Source organism: Pantherophis guttatus, chromosome 3, assembly GCF_059756535.1.
Source record: "Pantherophis guttatus breed Tessera chromosome 3, ASM5975653v1, whole genome shotgun sequence".
NCBI lineage: Eukaryota > Metazoa > Chordata > Lepidosauria > Squamata > Colubridae > Pantherophis > Pantherophis guttatus.
This window is the reverse complement of record NC_142065.1, coordinates 84,175,302-84,192,572: the sequence shown is the minus strand read 5'-3', so window position 1 is coordinate 84,192,572 and position 17,271 is coordinate 84,175,302. Positions and strand designations below refer to the sequence as shown.

General features: G+C 38.8%; 1 protein-coding gene across 1 annotated transcript in view; it reads right to left on the bottom strand.

Moving 5' to 3' along the window:
- Positions 1–17,271, bottom strand: part of DPYD (dihydropyrimidine dehydrogenase) — a 584,219-nt gene that overhangs the window by 526,792 nt on the left and 40,156 nt on the right. The window contains exon 2 of the mRNA XM_034437263.3: positions 15,998–16,108. Within this exon, the coding sequence (XP_034293154.2) occupies positions 15,998–16,108 (111 nt within the window). The remainder of the gene's footprint in view (positions 1–15,997; positions 16,109–17,271) is intronic.

Sequence of the window (17,271 nt, the reverse complement as noted above, 5' to 3'; positions counted from 1 at the left end):
TGCAACATCTCTTTGCCCAGTCTCCAAAGGACATGAGATATGTCCTTTGGAGAAGAATTCTTGTACAAGTGTACAGTGTACAGTGTACAGTGCATCAAGGCATCCAAGCCAAGTTCTCCCATTCCAACCTTTACCAAGCTACATTTCAGTTCTACTAGTTATGACTGGCACATCCAAGCCACTTTCAGTAAGCAATGCTCAGAAAACTCTTTTGGGGTGAAGAAGATAGCAGTTTCTACTAAACGTCTCTTGAAGATATGTAGTAAGAAATATAGAAAATAACCTTTCATTGAAATCACTGAATTATCATTAATTACCTCTCCAAGGAAGAACCCTTTCACTTGAAATAACAACTACAGACAGACATCCCTGAATCCTGCAAGGATGAAGATTTCAGTAAGGGCTCAGACAGGATTGTGTAACAAACTGATGAAAGGTGCTGTCTACAGGCACCAGTTTTAAGAACAAAATACACTGTTTTGTTCAATTCTTACAACAATATTTAGCTTTTTCAAGTGGCATTTTTCAAGTGATCTGATAGTTCCAAATTCTGTGACTGATCTGCTCCTTTGTGGATACTCACTGAGCTTTTTCAAACTTAATCCAGCAGTCGTGTCCTGCTGCTACTGGTTTAGACTGCGTGCAATTATATGGAAGTGGAGTGCTGAGAGGAAAGCACGACTTAAGCATTTAAAACACATGGCCATACATAAGAAGATGGCATGAAGATGCCTGACTGCCATTCTCACTAATAAATTACAGGTAGTCCTCAATTTACGACCATAACTGAGGCCAACATTTCTGTGGCTATGGGAGTTAACAAACTCACTTGTTAAGTGAGTTTTGCCCCATTTTATGACCTTTCTTGCCACTGTTGTTAAGGGAATCATTTTAGTTGTTAAGTTAGCAACACTTTTCTTAAATGAATCTGGCTTCCTGATTGACTTTGCTTGTCAGAAAGTCACAGAAGGTGATCACATGACACCAGGATACTGCAACCATCATAAATATGAATGAGTTGCCAAGTTTGATCATGTGGACCATGGAAATGCTGCAGTGCATTTTTGTAAATGTGAAAAACAGTCGTAAGTCATTTTTTTCTGTACCATTGTAACTTCAAACAGTCATTAAATGAACTGTCAAGGACTACCTGCTTTGCTTCTTTTTTATGTACAAAGTTCTCGCTATGGGAAAGTTGCATGCCAGCAGTCCTGTCTGAAAAGAAAACAAGTAAATGAAGTACGCAGTTAAACACAACGATGTGCATGTTTTATCGATCTTTTAAATAAAAGTTAAGCGTATTTCAAAATGTAATTAAAAATAGATTCTTAGTATGCAGGTATGAGCAGGGGTATGTGGATGCTGTATGCTTGCTCTTGTATCCTGCTGCTCGTGAAATTTCAGGATACTTTTAAAAATGTAAAGACTTTTGTTTTAGATTGAGCTGATTTGTTAAACTTCACACCTTGTTGATATTGAGATTCCTAAGGCTGTCGATTTGATGGAACATTTGCTCGACCTTTTTTTGTGGATGATGATAAATGCTAAGTCTAAAAGGATATTCTGGTTAGGTAGTTGAATATATGCATGACTGCTCTGTTATGTTAAGCTTTCAGAATGACTTTGTTTTCTGGTGGTAGAACCTGGTCGTTAACATCTCTTTTGCTTTGATTTGCTCGCTGATACTATTGATGCAGTTGTATTTATTCCTGAAAGAGTTAAAATGGAGCTGCCTTTAACTGCAAATAAAAAAAACATCAAATCTACTGCTTTAACCTAAAGGTTAAGTACAAGTATTTGCTATCAACCTATAGAGCAATTAGTCAAAGGATTTTTATTTTATTTTTATTTTCTGGGGAATAATTTTTAAAAGAAACATACTAGAAGAAAAAAGAACACAGTCCATTACAATTTCAATTTGCCCATTTTTGCTTGTTTATCTCCTAGCAGACAATTGATATTTGAAAAAAATACTGATGACATAAATTCTTTTGTCTTGTTAATGAAATAGGTAAGTTCCTCAAGGCAGATTTGTTTGTTTGTTTGTTTTTAAGAACTGAAAACTAAATCTTTTGAGTAGGATGGGGAGTTAAATTGTGATTTTTCTGCTAGGGAATTTTATAATTTTTAAAATAAAAATAATTCCTTTGTCCAATTTTTCTGCAAGTTGGGTTGCCAACTAAGGTAGGTAGGGATGTTTCATCCCTTCTACTCCTACTGCTGTTGAGAAAAAAATATTGTTCCATCAAAACATGGAACACTTAAGGCATTGTAAGTTTACTTCTACAAGAATGCACACAACATTTATCATCCAAGCTTGAAACAAAATACATTTTCTATTTTGTATATTCCCCTATTGAGAAGCTCAAATAAGTGCTCTTTATACACACACATTTTGTATCTTGTATTTTATTCACCAGTGCCTGCCAGCTTTGCTAAAGAATTCAATTTGCTCTGAAAAAGTTGATAAAACTAGAGTTTTGATGGATAATGAGAATGAAGAGATATTGGATAGCTACAGTGGATCACAATCTAATTAACTATGTTTTTCAATCTCGTTTACATTAAAAGTAATTGTTGCTTTAGAACTATACATTTCTAAAAAACTCCAAGGAATAATGGTATCTATGAAGTAACCAAAGAAAGATGAGAAAGTTGGCCCATTCTTAGATTCCTGCACTATTCCACTCAGCATATTTTCATACTATGAATTTGTAATATTCAAGTCTGCTTTAGTAACCACAACTTTCTGGAGGATTCCTTTCATCAAGATTGTTCCCCATCGGTTTCCTCAGGATTTTCCATTCATCCGGATTTTCCATTCTGTTGAACTATCAAACATTCCCTAATTTATCCAGCAGAATCCGTATTGCTTTCATGCAGACCCATAAGTAAGAAAGATACATTACTATTAATCTTCTCATCGTTCCTATCACCCATTTCCTCCCACTTATGATTGTATGACTGTAACCTTGTTGCTGGTATCCTCAAGAATTATATTGACTGTTTCCCTATGATTATCATTAAGTGTTGTACCTTATGATTCTTGATGAACGTATTTTTTATTTTATGTACACTGAGAGCATATGCACCAAGACAAATTCCTTGTGTATCCAATCACACTTGGTCAATAAAGAATTCTATTCTATTCTATACGAAATCTGTTTCTAGATGGTTTTCTCAGGCTATGGATCTTTCACTGCAATCTTTTTTTTAAAAAAAAATATCTCAGTGAGATTTTATTCCTCTGTTACACTTTCTTCAAAAAAGTAATTGTAATCAAGCTGTAAATCAGCTGACATAAATTTGTGACAGTTTCTGGGTTTGGTTGCCTCAGAAACAAATATCCATGCTTAGTTATATCCCACTTTGATTAATACAGTGCATTCTATTCTTGAAAAGTATCTGAAAACTTCAATAAGTGAAAAATATGGTTGCTAGGATAGTTAACTGATATATAGGACAACATGAGACTTTTGATGGAATTCCTGCATTAACTGTCTGTTGTTTAGTAGGCACAATTTAAGGTATGTTTCAAAAACAGTAAAACAAAAATCTTTAAAGGCCTTTTCAGCTTGTGTCCTAATTATCTAAAGAGTTTCTTATTTTGGTAAATTTGTCTAGGTATCAGTTTTTTTAAAATACTAAGATACTTTGCTAGTAAGTTATGAATCACTTTTCCTCAGAAGATTCATTCAGAATTTTCATTCAGTCAGTCTTTTAGAAAGCTTTTTGGAAAGGAAACAAGACTTGCCTCTTTAGTTAGGCATACTGTATTTAGTTTGAATTAGCACAGCAGTCCCTAACTTTTCCAACTTGGCGGCCTGGTCCGGCATGGTGGAGGCATGTGAGTGGCAGGCGCATGCACACATGCACAGCTCCATTTGCACGTGAGCACAAGCACCCTCCACTCGTGCAAATGGAGCTTCCGCTTGCGAGCACAAATGCCCTCTGCCCATCTCTCCTGCAGCCCAGTTTTGAACAGGCTGTGGCCGTGGGTTGGGGACCCTTGAATTAGCAATAAGGATATCAAGCTTTGTTGTGTGGAGTGGTGCGGTGGCCTAGAGGTGGAGCTCTCGCCTCACAATCAGAAGGCTATGAGTTGGATCCTAGGTAGAGGCAGATATTTCTCTCTCTGGGCATAATGAGAATATATCTGCTGAACAAAACTCTGTATTGGTGACAAGAAGGGCATCCAGCCAGTAAACACTCCTGTAGCTCCATTCAGTTGCCCAGACTCCACCCTGCAAGGGATTATGGGGTCGTTAAAAGACGACAATAACAAGCTTTGTTGTGTGATGGCTTTTTTTTTAATACAATCAGATTTTGACTGTGTTCTTTTTTCAGTAGTCTTAAGTAACAATAAGCTACAAACCAATCAATTAAGCAATCATCATCAATATCAAGGATACCAATGAAACATCTAAAAATAACTTACTTCATACACAACTGTTTGTCATCTACCATGATATCTGTCAACTAGTTTATACTCTGGTCTCTCACTCTGCCATCATGACTTTGTTCATTATTTCAACTAAATTTTCAACTAAATTTTAACTAAATCAACTGAATTTATGTTCTGTTTTAATATCTTCTATTTTAATTCTACATATAGAACAAATGTTATACATATAGGAACAAATGTTACCAAATCAGAGTCCATAAGTAAAATTATAAAAATTTGAACTTTTTAATTAAACTGAAACATAGACTAGAACTAAGACCCACTCATGTCAGGCAGAAAATAGTGTACCTTCTTTCTTAATTTTTGGATAAGTCGGTTATAATGGTTTCTTTTCTTTTCCTATACTCCATAGCCCAAAATTTTCAACAGCATTATATACCAATATAGTTTCCTCAAATTCTTGAATTTCCATTTTCATAGTTTCTCTCTAATTGGCAAATACCAGTATCTTTCACATCAATCTTTGTCTACTAGCCTACTAAAAGTAAATGAGTAGTAGTATACTAATTCTACCAAAATAATAAATATGTATACAAAGAAACACACTTCAAAGTATTGATACTGTATTCAGCTATAATGCAATATCTAGTTCTGTGGCATCACATATGTAATCCCCATGCATATTTACAAAACCAAGATAATATTACATTTGATTAATCATTACTGGTTATAAAAGCAGCTTATTTTATAAACATTATTAACTTTGGGTTGTTTCTATTAATTGTGCTTATGATTAGTCACGTTTTGTCCCAGTTTGAGTGACTCAGCAATTTGTAGTTAATATAATACAGAACCCCTTCATGGATTACTGCCTTGTTGTAGTGAAGGGGCTTGTGTAGCTCAATGAAGCTATGATCTATGCCATGCAGGGCCACCCAAGATGGACAGGTCATAACAGAGAGCTCTGACAAAACGTGATCCACTGGAGAAGGAAATGGCAACCCAATCTTTGCCATGGAAGCCCCAAAAGGCAAAAAGATATGACGCTGGAAGGTGAGCCCCTCAGGTTGGAAGGTGTCCAATATGCTACTGGGGAAGAGCAGAGGGCTAGTACTAGTAGCGCCAGAAAGAGTGAAGTGACTGGGCCAAAGCCGAAAGGCCACTCAGCTGTGGCTGTATCTGGTGGTGAAAGGAAAGTCCGATGCTGTAAAGATCTATACTCCATAAGAACCTGGAATGTAAGATCCATGAATCAAGGCAAGCTGGACGTGTTCAAACAAGAGATGACAAGACTGAACATCGACAACTTAGGAATCAGCAAACTAAAATGGACAGGAATGAGTGAATTTAAATCAGATGACCATCAGGTATACTTCTGCGGGCAAGAATCCCTCAGAAGAAATGGAGTGGCCTTCATAGTCAATAAAAGAGTAGGAAAAGCAGTACTGGGATACAAACCCCAAAATGACAGAATGATCTCAGCTCGAATCCAAGGCAAACCATTCAACATCACAGTAGTCTAAATCTATGCCCCAACTACTGGTGCTGAAGAGGATGAAGTTGACCGGTTCTATGAAGCCCTATAACACCTTCTGGAATTAATGATGTCCTTATCATCATGGGGGATTGGAATGCTAAAGTAGGAAGCCAAAAGATAACCAGAATAACAGGCAAGTTTGGCCTTGCATTACAAAATGAAGCAGGGAACAGACTGATTGAATTTTGTCAAGAGAATACGATGGTCATAGCAAACACTGTTTTCCAACAACCCAAGAGACGACTCTACATATGGACATCACCAGATGGTCAACACAGAAATCAGATTCACTACAGTAGTGGCCAAAATTGGGAAAACCTTTTGGGAAAAGTATTTTTGAGGTTTGATGGCTAATAACACCACTTTTTTTGGGGGGGGGAGTTTCAAGATAATCATATTCCACTGCTGGAATAGCCCAGACCTTAACCCAATTGAAAATCTATGGAGCTGACTAAAGAAACTTGTTAGTCAGAAGCGACTCAGCAATAAAACCCAGTTAATAATAAAACCCATTCAATCTTGGTTTCACATTATAACTGCTGCAGAACTAAAAGACTTGGTTCACTCCACGGGAAAACGTTGTAAGGCCGAAATTCATGCTAAAGGTTACCCAACTAAATATTAACTGACGTGATAATTTTTGTATATCGCGGTTTTTCTATCGTGATAATTTTTGTATATCTCATTTTTTCTACATGTTTCACTTTTCTTCTTTATACTGTAACTGCTATTCTAGTAGCAAATCCTTCATAAAAGTTATTGCATTACATTCTTGATTAAATTATCTTTCCATTGATATATAATTTTATGGTACTACTCCAAAAAGAAAAAGTGGTGTTATTAGCTAGTTTTAGAAAATACACTTTTTCCAAAAGGTTTCCACAATTTTGGCCACTACTGTATGTGCTCTCCAACCAAAGATGGAGAAGCTCTATACAGTCAGTATAAACAAGACCAGGAGCTGACTGTGGCTCAGATCATGAGTTTCTCGTTGCAAAATTTAGGCTTAAATTCAAGAAAGTAGGGAAAAGCATTAGGACACTCAGGTATGAACTAAATAATATCCCTGATGAATATACAGTAGAGGTGACAAATAGATTTAAGGAATTAGATCTGATAGAGTGCCTGAAGAACCATGGACGGAGGTTTGCAACATTGTACAAGAGGTAGCAACTGAAACCAAAGAAAAAGAAATGCAAGAAAGCAAAATGGCTGTCTGAGGAAGCTTTGCAAATAGCTGAGGAAAGAAGGGAAGCAAAAGACAAGGGAGAAAGATACACCCAATTGAATGCAGAATTCCAGAGAATAGCTAGAAGAGATAAGATACCTTTTCAAATGAACAGTGCAAAGAAATAGAAGAAAACAATAGAATAGGGAAGACCAGAGATCTCTTCAAGAAAATTGGAGATATGAAGGAACGTTTCATGCAAAGATGGGCATGATAAAGGACCAAAATGGCAGGGACTTAACAGAGGCAGAAGAGATTAAGAAGCGGTGGCAAAATTACACAGAAGAACTATACAAGAACAAACTTAACGTCCCTGATAGTCACGTTGGGGTGGTCACTGACCTCGAGCCAGACATCCTGGAATGTAAAGTCAAATGAGCCTTAAGAAGTCTGAACAACAACAAAGCTAGTGGAGGAGACAGTATTCCAGCTGAACTATTCAAAATCTTAAAAGACGATGCAGTAAAAGTGCTACACTCAATTTGCCAGCAAATTTGGAAAACTCAACAGTGGCCACAGGATTGGAAAACGTCAGTTTACATTCCAATTCCAAAGAAGGGCAATGCCAAAGAATGTTCAAACTACTGCACCATTGCACTCATTTCACATGCTAACAAAGTTATGCTCAAAATCCTACAGCAGTATGTTGACTAAGAACTACCAGAAGTACAGGCAGGATTTTGAAGAGGCAGAGGAACTAGAGATCAAATTGTCAACATACGCTGGATCATAGAGAAAGATAGGGAGTTCCAGAAAAACATTTACTTCTGCTTCATTGACTATGCTAAAGCCTTTGATTGTGTGGATCACAACAAATTGTGGCAAGTTCTTAAAGAGATGGGAGTACCAGACCATCTTATTTTAAGTCTCCTGAGTAACCTATATGCGAGTCAAGAAGCAACAGTGAGAACTGGACACGGAACCACTGATCGGTTCAAAATTGAAAAAGGAGTTTGGCAAGGCTGTATACTGTCACCCTGTCTATTTAAGTTATATGAAGAGCACATCATGAGAAAGGCGGGGTTAGATGAATCAAAAATTGGAATTAAGATTGCCAAGAGAAATATCAACAACTTCAGATATGCAGATGATACCACTCTAATGGCAGAAAGTAAAGAGGAACTAAAGAGCCTTTTGATGTGGGTGAAGAAGGAGAGTGCAAAAGTTGACTTGAAACTCAACATTAAGAAAACTAAGATCATGGCATCCGTCCTTCTCAATTTTTGGCAAATAGATGGGAAAGAAATAGAGGTAGTGACAGATTTAATTTTCTTGGGCTCCAAGATCACCACAGATGGGGACTGCAGCCAAGAAATTAAAAGACGCTTGATCCTGGGGAGGAAAACTATGGCAAATCTAGACAGCATACTAAAAAGCAGAGACATCACCCTGCCAACAAAAGTGTGTATGGTCAAGGCTATGGTTTTCCCAGTTGCAATGTATGGCTGTGAAAGTTGGACCATAAGGAAAGCTGAGCTCCAAAGAATTGAGTCCTTTGAACTACGGTGCTGGAGAAGATTCCTGTGAGTCCCTTGGACTGCAAGGCAGTCAAACCGGTCAGTCCTAGAAATCAACCCTGACTGCTCTTTAGAAGGCCAGATCCTGAAGATGAAACTCAAACACTTTGGCCATCTAATGGGAAGAAGGACTCACTAGAGAAGAGCCTAACGCTGGGAACGATTGAGGCCAAAAGAAAAAGGAAACGACAGAGAATGAGGTGGCTGGATGGAGTCACTGAAGCAGTCGGTGTGAGCTTAAATGGACTCTGGGGGATGGTAGAGGACAGGAAGGCCTGGAGGAATGTTGTCCATGGGGTCGCAATGGATTGGACACGACTTCGCGACTAACAACAACAAACAATAGAGAAGCAATTGCTCTTGAACACTCTGTATTTATGCCAAAGCAGGACTAGAAACACAATATGAAAAAAAACTGAAGAAAGACTTGATTCATTTTATTAACACTAAGTTATGATCCATGCCAGTTCTCCATTATTAAAACTTTTGCCAAGACTGCAAGGTGTTATAACTTTTTTTCTCTGATATTTCTCCTTAAATTTCCTCTTGCAAGTATTTTCTAACTACCACCCAAATGGCAAGATGTTTTCAAAAATAGTAGTGCTTAAGTTGCCTAGCAACAGTATACATTATATTTCCCTATGTTTAATCTGGACACCTTATGGTAAAGATGCTTTTCAGAAGCTGTTACAAGAAAAGTATGCAAAATTGTCCACTGTATATTTACCTCTTCAGTGTAAAATGGTCCATGAAATCAGAACTTATATAAATTTTTCAAAAGAAGCATCAGAAGGCAAGGCTCTCTCCATACTGCTAAAACAGACTAACCTCACTTGGGAGCTACAGACTGCATTGCTTCTTTCTCCTGCCTTCTTATGAAGCTGCTACAACAAACTTATAAAATTCTGTTTATTTTGCAATTCATTTTTAAAGACTTCTCAAATATTACTGGTTTCATCTAAATGGTTGTAGTCAGTTGTGAATTCAAACCAAAGGCATTAGTCATTCACGCTTTAATCTAAACAAAGTCAATAACCCTTTCAACTACGCATACAAACTAGGAAAATACAAAGAACTTGAAAAGTATAGCAGATAATCAAAAGAATGCAGTTTGTTCTTTTGAGCGAATCCTCCAAGAGCTTAAGAATCTCAATTCCCATCGACTTCAGATATAATATAAGCGGAAGCTAACAGTCAAGCTAAGCAAAATCCCCCATCAAAAAAACATAAACTCTATTTGTTTAGGGAAATGGCTGCACTGGCAGAAACACTTGTCAACTAAGCAACTTTGGTATCGGGTTCCAACATACAATAGTCTAATCTCCATTATCACACATTAATTTGTTTGATTTGAGAGTACACCTTTATCCCAGTAATGATCTGCTGGATCAATTCTAATAACCTCTGAGATGGCCTAAAGCCAGAAGGAAGGAACTTTATGCCTTTTAGCTGTTAAGCTGAACTTGTTCAACTGAAGGGAGCTGAAAGAAGGGAAGCAGGTTGTCCATCCGATATAATATCTGGAATATAATATTATTTGTAATTATCCAGATTCTACAGTCATGCCAAGTATATGTTTGTGCAGTTTCTACAAATGGCAAACATTTGTTCATAACTTCAGAAAAATAATGTAAACAAAACTAGGATGCATCAGTTCAAAGAGTAATCTGTCTAAGTACTTTCCTTTGATGCCTGTTAATAAATTATACCAATTACTGGTTAATATTTACGATTTAAAAGATAAAGATTTCATAGAAGTAGTATTTTACTACACATATATCTGAAATTACTACTGGATTATGATTACCAAGTAATGATTACAGAGTGATCTACATAGAATTGCTGTTAACTGTACATAATTTTAATACAAATAGGACTGATGTTTAAATAGTTAATCCACCCAAAGGTATTTGCACTGGATCCAAATTGCACCTTCTACAGAGGTGGCCTATGGGGAGCAAATGTCCCAGAAAGGAAAACATTCAAAATAAGCTTCCTTGAAATGATCAAATGGTTCAATATTTTTTCTTGAAAGTTGGGGCTCCTACTTATTTACTAGGCTTAGCGGTGGGCAAAATGTCCTTAGTTTTCTCAGTCTTAAAAGTTCCTGCTCTGGTATTTACAGTACTAAGCTAACACATGCACATACAATGAAGAAGAATTGTTGATTAATTCAATGGTTCTTTATAACATCGAGTCTTCAGTGTTTTACAGCCCTCTCTAAGTAGTTTACAAAGTCAGTACCATGTTTCCCCGAAAATAAGACCCTGTCTTATATTATTTTGAACCCCAAAGTAAGCACTTGGCCTTATTTTTGGGGAGGTCTTATTATTTTGGGGCACGTGGAGCAAGATGGGGCTCCTCTTGCCATCTTACCTGATTTCCAGCTCTCGTTTAAGTATTTTTGGGGAGGGCTTATTTTCGGGGGGGAGGCTTATTTTAGCACATGCACTCAAAAGCCCGATTGGGCTTATTATCAGGGGATGTCTTATTTTCGGAGAAATAGGGTATATTGCCCCCAACAATCTGGGTTACTAATCTTTGAAGGATGGGGGGCTGAGTCAACTTTGAGCTGTTGAGAATCGAACTGCTGGCACTCAGCAGAATTAGCCTGCAATACATGACCATTCTAACCACTGCACCACCATGGCTCTTTCCAATGTTCTCTACTCATTCTCCCATCTGATCTATTTTGCCATCATCAACCTCAAACCAGAAAGTCACTGACCCATGCAAGGAAACAGGCCACTTATGCCTCCCCACCCCCAAGAGTAAACTATTTTAATAAAATGTGCAGATGCTAATGTATAGGTATGGTTGCCAATTTTGAAAAAAAAGCAATTGTCTAATCTCCTCTTAAAAGTATAATATAAGTATATGTATATCATCATCATTTTAACCATTGTCTATCCACTGCAGGATGAAGGCCTATTCCACATGTTTCCAACCTATACGGTCCTGAACTTTCTTTTGCCAATTGAGGCTGCAATTCTGGCTGATGTCGTTGAATCCATCTTGTGTGTGTGTGTGTGTGTGTGTGTGTGTGTACACATACTTAGATATACTTGCATATACTTATATAAAAATATAAGTGTATATAAAAGTATATATAGACCATCTCACCATACATGAAAAGATAACTTGCATGTTGCTCCTTTGGATATCCACAAAATAATAGGGAAATCATGGCTTTTTGTTCCTGGACAACTGCCATCATTTCCCACTATGAGCTTTTTAGCTTGGGATACTGGGAATTGTAGTTCAGTGACAAATTTCTCCATTTTTGAAATGGAGACTGTCTTTGAATAGTGGGCTATTTTCAGTAAAATAGGACAACTTGTGTTAGCACCACCAGGCAGACTAGACAAGAAGCACAACCAGGACCGGCTCTGTTGTTATTGTAAGGTTATTTAACACAATCTTGCAAATTCCTTCTTTTCTTTTATTCTCTAGAAAACTACGTTCGGAAATATTTTCCACACCATCCCCACTTCTGTGGGCAGATTATCTTTTACATGCCGGTTGTATTTGAATTGGAAGATACCTTGCCAACCCTTTGAAGTAGCAAGGAGAAGAAACAAGAGCAGAAAGGGTTTCAAGGTTGCTCTTTATTTTTACAGGATATTATAACAGAATCTTGAAAGTCTCTATCATGTCTTCTATACAAAATAACATTACAATTTTTTTGTTGTTGTTTCTTTCATGTGCTTTTTCCTTCTTCAGGGTTTAGTAATCTTTTCTCAAACTCTTCAGCAGTTTGTTCATCTCTTTTCCAATCCTGGTGCCTGACCATCATTCTATTCGAACATTTGCCCAAACAAGGTAGACTTGGTGAAATTCTAGGGCAGGAGTTCCCAATCCCCAGTCCGTGGACCAGTACCCAGCTGTGCCATGCAGAAATTGGGCCGTGCAAACAAGCAAACCCCATCCCCAGGTTGTTGAGAGCATGGTGGCACGACAGCTTCCCCGACACCTGGATGAAGCTATCTATCGGGACCCGTGCCAGTCGGGCTTCAGGCAGGGGTACAGCACAGAAACAGCATTGGTCGCGTTGGTGGATGATCTCTGGAGGGCTCGGGACAGGGGCTGCTCCTCTGTCCTAGTCCTATTAGATCTCTCAGCGGCTTTTGATACCATCGACCGTGGTATCATGCTGCAGCGGTTGAGGGGGTTAGGAATAGGGGGCACCGTTCTGCGGTGGTTCTCCTTCTTCCTCTCCGACCGCTCGCAGTTTGTGTTGGCAGGGGGACAGAGGTCGACCTCGAGGCATCTCGCATGGGGAGTGCTGCAAGGGTCGGTCCTCCTGTTCAACATTTATGTGAAGCCGCTGGGTGAGATCATCTGTGGTTTTGGGGTGAAGTGTCATCTGTACGCTGATGACACTCAGCTGTACATCTCCACCCCAGACCACCCCAACGATGCCCTTGATGTGATGTCTCGCTGCCTGGAGGCCGTGCGGGTCTGGATGGGGAGGAACAGGCTCAGACTCAACCCTTCCAAGACCGAGTGGTTGTGGCTTCCGGCGTCCCGATATAGTCAGCAGGTGCCATCGCTGACTATTGGGGGTGAATCTTTGCCCCCCACAGAGAGGGCTCGCAATCTGGGTGTCCTCCTGGACGCACGGCTGTCTTTAGAAGAGCATATGACAGCCGTGGCCAGGGGAGCCTTTTATCAGGTCCGCCTGATTCGCCAGTTGCAGCCCTTTCTGGACCGGGACGCCCTGGGCACAGTCACTCACACCCTTGTTACCTCCCGGTTGGACTACTGTAATGCTCTCTACATGGGGCTCCCCTTGAAGAGCACTCGGAGGCTCCAACTGGTCCAGAATGCGGCCGCGCGGGTGGTTATGGGTGCAACCCGTTGCGCCCACGTGACACCCCTCCTGCGCGAGCTGCACTGGCTCCCAGTGGTCTTCCGGGTGCGATTCAAGGTGTTGGTCACCACCTTTAAAGCGCTCCATGGCATAGGACCCGGGTACCTTCGAGACCGTCTTCTGCCACCAATAGCTTCCCACCGACCAGTCCGCTCCCACAGAGAGGGTCTCCTCAGGGTGCCATCGGCCAAGTCATGTCGGCTGGCGATACCCAGGGGGAGGGCCTTCTCTGTGGGAGCCCCAGCCCTGTGGAATGAACTGCCCCCGGAAATTCGTAAGATTTCTGACCTCCGGGTATTTCGCTGCGCACTCAAGACCCTATTGTTCCGCCAGGCTGGGTTAGCAACATAATTTTATATTGGATGTTTTAAACTTTTGGGGTTTTAAATTAAGCCAAATTTATTTAATACTTTTAAATTATTTTAAATTGATGTCTATTCTGTTTTTAAATAGGCTGTACACCGCCCTGAGTCCTTCGGGAGAAGGGCGGTATAGAAATAAAATTATTATTATTGTTGTTGTTGTTGTTGTTGTTGTTGTTGTTGTTGTTATTATCCATGGGATATAGGCAGCATGTGAAACCATGTCCCTTCCAGTCCACGGAAAAACCTCTCTCCATGGAACCGGTCCAGTGGTGGGTTGCCCCCGGTTCGGACTGGTTCTATAGAACCGGTAGTAAAACTGGAGGGAGGCTCCGCCCACCCACTCCAACATCATCAAAATGCTTCTGTGCATGTGCGCGCGGCCCCATTGAGAAGTAAAGGTAAGTAGAACCCATCCCTGAACCGGTCGCTGATGCCCAAAAGCGCTATTCTAGGGCACTGACAGCTACTAATGGAATGCTGGCAGTGTGCCAATCTTGCTTCATGAATGAATGAATGAACACACACACACATTCCAAAAAGATCCAGGCTGGGTTTACAATATCAAGCATAAAACATAAGTAAACATCACCCTGTATTTCTACCAACATATCCCTTCTTAAACTCTACTGGGATTATAAAATACTTATAAAATACTCTTGGGGATTAGTTTGCTTTCTGATAAGGATGATTTGTGATTGGCCATGCATGCTTGGCCAGACATATTGTAAGTAGGCACCCACTACATGCTTTCAAAATTGTAAGATCAAGGCTGCATTCCAATGTACTAAAAGCATCACCCAATAGGATTTTAGATAGATTTTTGTTTTTGTTCTTAATTAGACTTACCATATTTCAACTTAAAGATATTCTGGAAAGGAAATGTTTATGTTAATATACTGCACTAAGTTTATTTATTTATTTTTATGCCTCTACAGCAGTATAACTGCAAATGGCTCATTAAATCATTCATAGCTTCTTTCGTCACTCCCACCAGAGCTAACAAGCCTGAGGCATTATTTCAAAATCAACAATCCCTGCCACATTGTTTTATTCATTTTGTTAGATTTATATCCTACCTTTCCTTCAGGAGCTCAAGGCAGCTTACATGGGAATTTCCTTCATTTTTATACCCACAACAGCAATTCTGTTAAGTAGGTTTGGGATGAAAGAGAATGATATTCAGCCAAAATCACCCAGTGAGTTTCTGTGTCTTAAGTGAATTTGAATCTGTATTTTCCTGGTCCAAAAGTTCTTAACCGCTATACCACATGGCTTCTCATAAGACACTTAAATCTGTTTTGATTTGAGCTAACGGATCTCTGCCACTTACAGTGGTGTTCAAGAAAAGGAAAAGTCCAAGGAAAAAGGGAATGGAAAAAGGAATTGTAGCAGCAATTTAAATGCCACTCCCTCTGGGGTTGATACTCAGGAAAGCAGCATCCTTTTTTCTCTATCCTAAAATGTCCAAGATTGGAAACCTGAATATTTCAGAATATTTTTTTCTTCCTATCAGAGGTGTAGCTAGGACAAAAGCACATCATTTTCCAAGGATATCCAGACATAAAAGCTTGCATGAAACTGAGCTTTATCCTATTTTCTCTTTATATTTATTACAATCATTTATGTCCAGCCTAGCAGGCTAACAGAGTAATCAAAACAGTTGTAAATAAAAACACAATAGATGCTCTTTTAAATCAAGCAGACGCTAATACCTCCAAAAAGAGAAAAAGGAAGCCCTTTTTCTGTCTTCCAGAATCCTTTATGTAAGGCGTTTAGTGCAAGGAGGCCGTAGGATAGAGGAGAAGCTAGATCTGCTAGTTGTCATGTTCCCTTCTATCCTATTGATTTGACAGTTCGTAAGTTCATTAAACCTCAACTTGCCATGTCATTTGAGCCATTAAAAAAAATAGATTGAAAAATCTCTCCAAAGCAAGATTACAAACCACAGTTTGGGAAATAAAGAGTACAACGTTTACTTACTGATATACAATGATTGCAATCTAGTGTACAACTAAGGAACTCAGCTTTCACCCAGATCCAAAGTTAATAATAATAATAGTTGTGATACTTACTGAACAGTTTTTATCTGCATTCCTTTTCCAGTGCTTTTTCTCTACTTTTTTTGCTGCAGTTGAATTCAAAGATGCATGAGTTTGTATACGAGGGTTGAGAGCTAAAATATTCTGCAGATATAAAAAAAAGAGATGTTTCCTTTTTAAAAAGTGAAAAGCACAGAAACAATTAAATACTTCTGCTTACAAAACTTCAAAGCTCCCAGCTTCTATTTGTTTAAAAAGAAGAAATTTAGCAATGTAAAGTAGATGTTTGAGTCAATTATATTAACATGATTACCTATTAATCTATTAAACTATTAATGTTCCCTAGCCTTTCTTACACAAATGAGGGTTCTATTCGGGTAAAAATTAAGAATTATATTGCTTTGCCAGAATAAAATTAGATCTCTGTAGTTATTCTTTTTAAATTTCCTCTCATAATTTAAATTTCATATACTTACAATATATGCATGTTCTGTGAATGAAACACTGCCTATAACACTGTCTATAATTTGCAGATGACATCAATTTGTAGCTAATTGTTAGCACTTTAGAAGATAGACTCAAGATTCAGGAGGACCTTGACAGATTTGAATGCTGAGCCCTATCGAACTTAATGCAATTCAGTGGCAAGAACAGTAAGGTCCTGCACTTAGGCAAGAAAACAAAATGCACAATAGATGATACCTGGCCCAATAGTAGTGTCTATGAGACAGATTTAGGTGTTCTAGTGGGCCACCAGTTAAGTATGAGCCAGCAGCGTGCTGCAGCTGCCAAAAATGCCAATGCACTCCTAGGCTTCATCAAGGGATAGTATCAAGATCACGTGCAATGTTAATACTACTTTATACTGTACTAGTGAGGTCCCATTTGGAATACTGCATCCAGTTCTGGTCACCATGATACAAAAAATATGCTGAGAACCCAGAAAGAGTATGGAGAAGAGCAACAAGGAGATTAAGGAGTCTGGAGGCTAAACTGTACAAGGAACAGTTAAGGGAATTAGGTATGTCTAGTCTAACAAAGAGAAGATTGGGGGTGAGCAGTCTTCCAATACTTGAGGGCTATCACAGAAAATAGGAGGTTGATGTATTCTCCAAAACACCTGAAAGCAGGACTAGAAGTAATGAATGAAACTCATTAAAGAGAGATCCAACCTAGAACTAAGGAGAAATTTCCTGACAGAAGAAAAAATCAATCAGCACAATGGCTTGCTTCCTGAAGTTGTGCATATTGTCAGTGTAGATATATTCATGAACTGGAATAGGCATAGCAACAGGTCAGCCAATGAG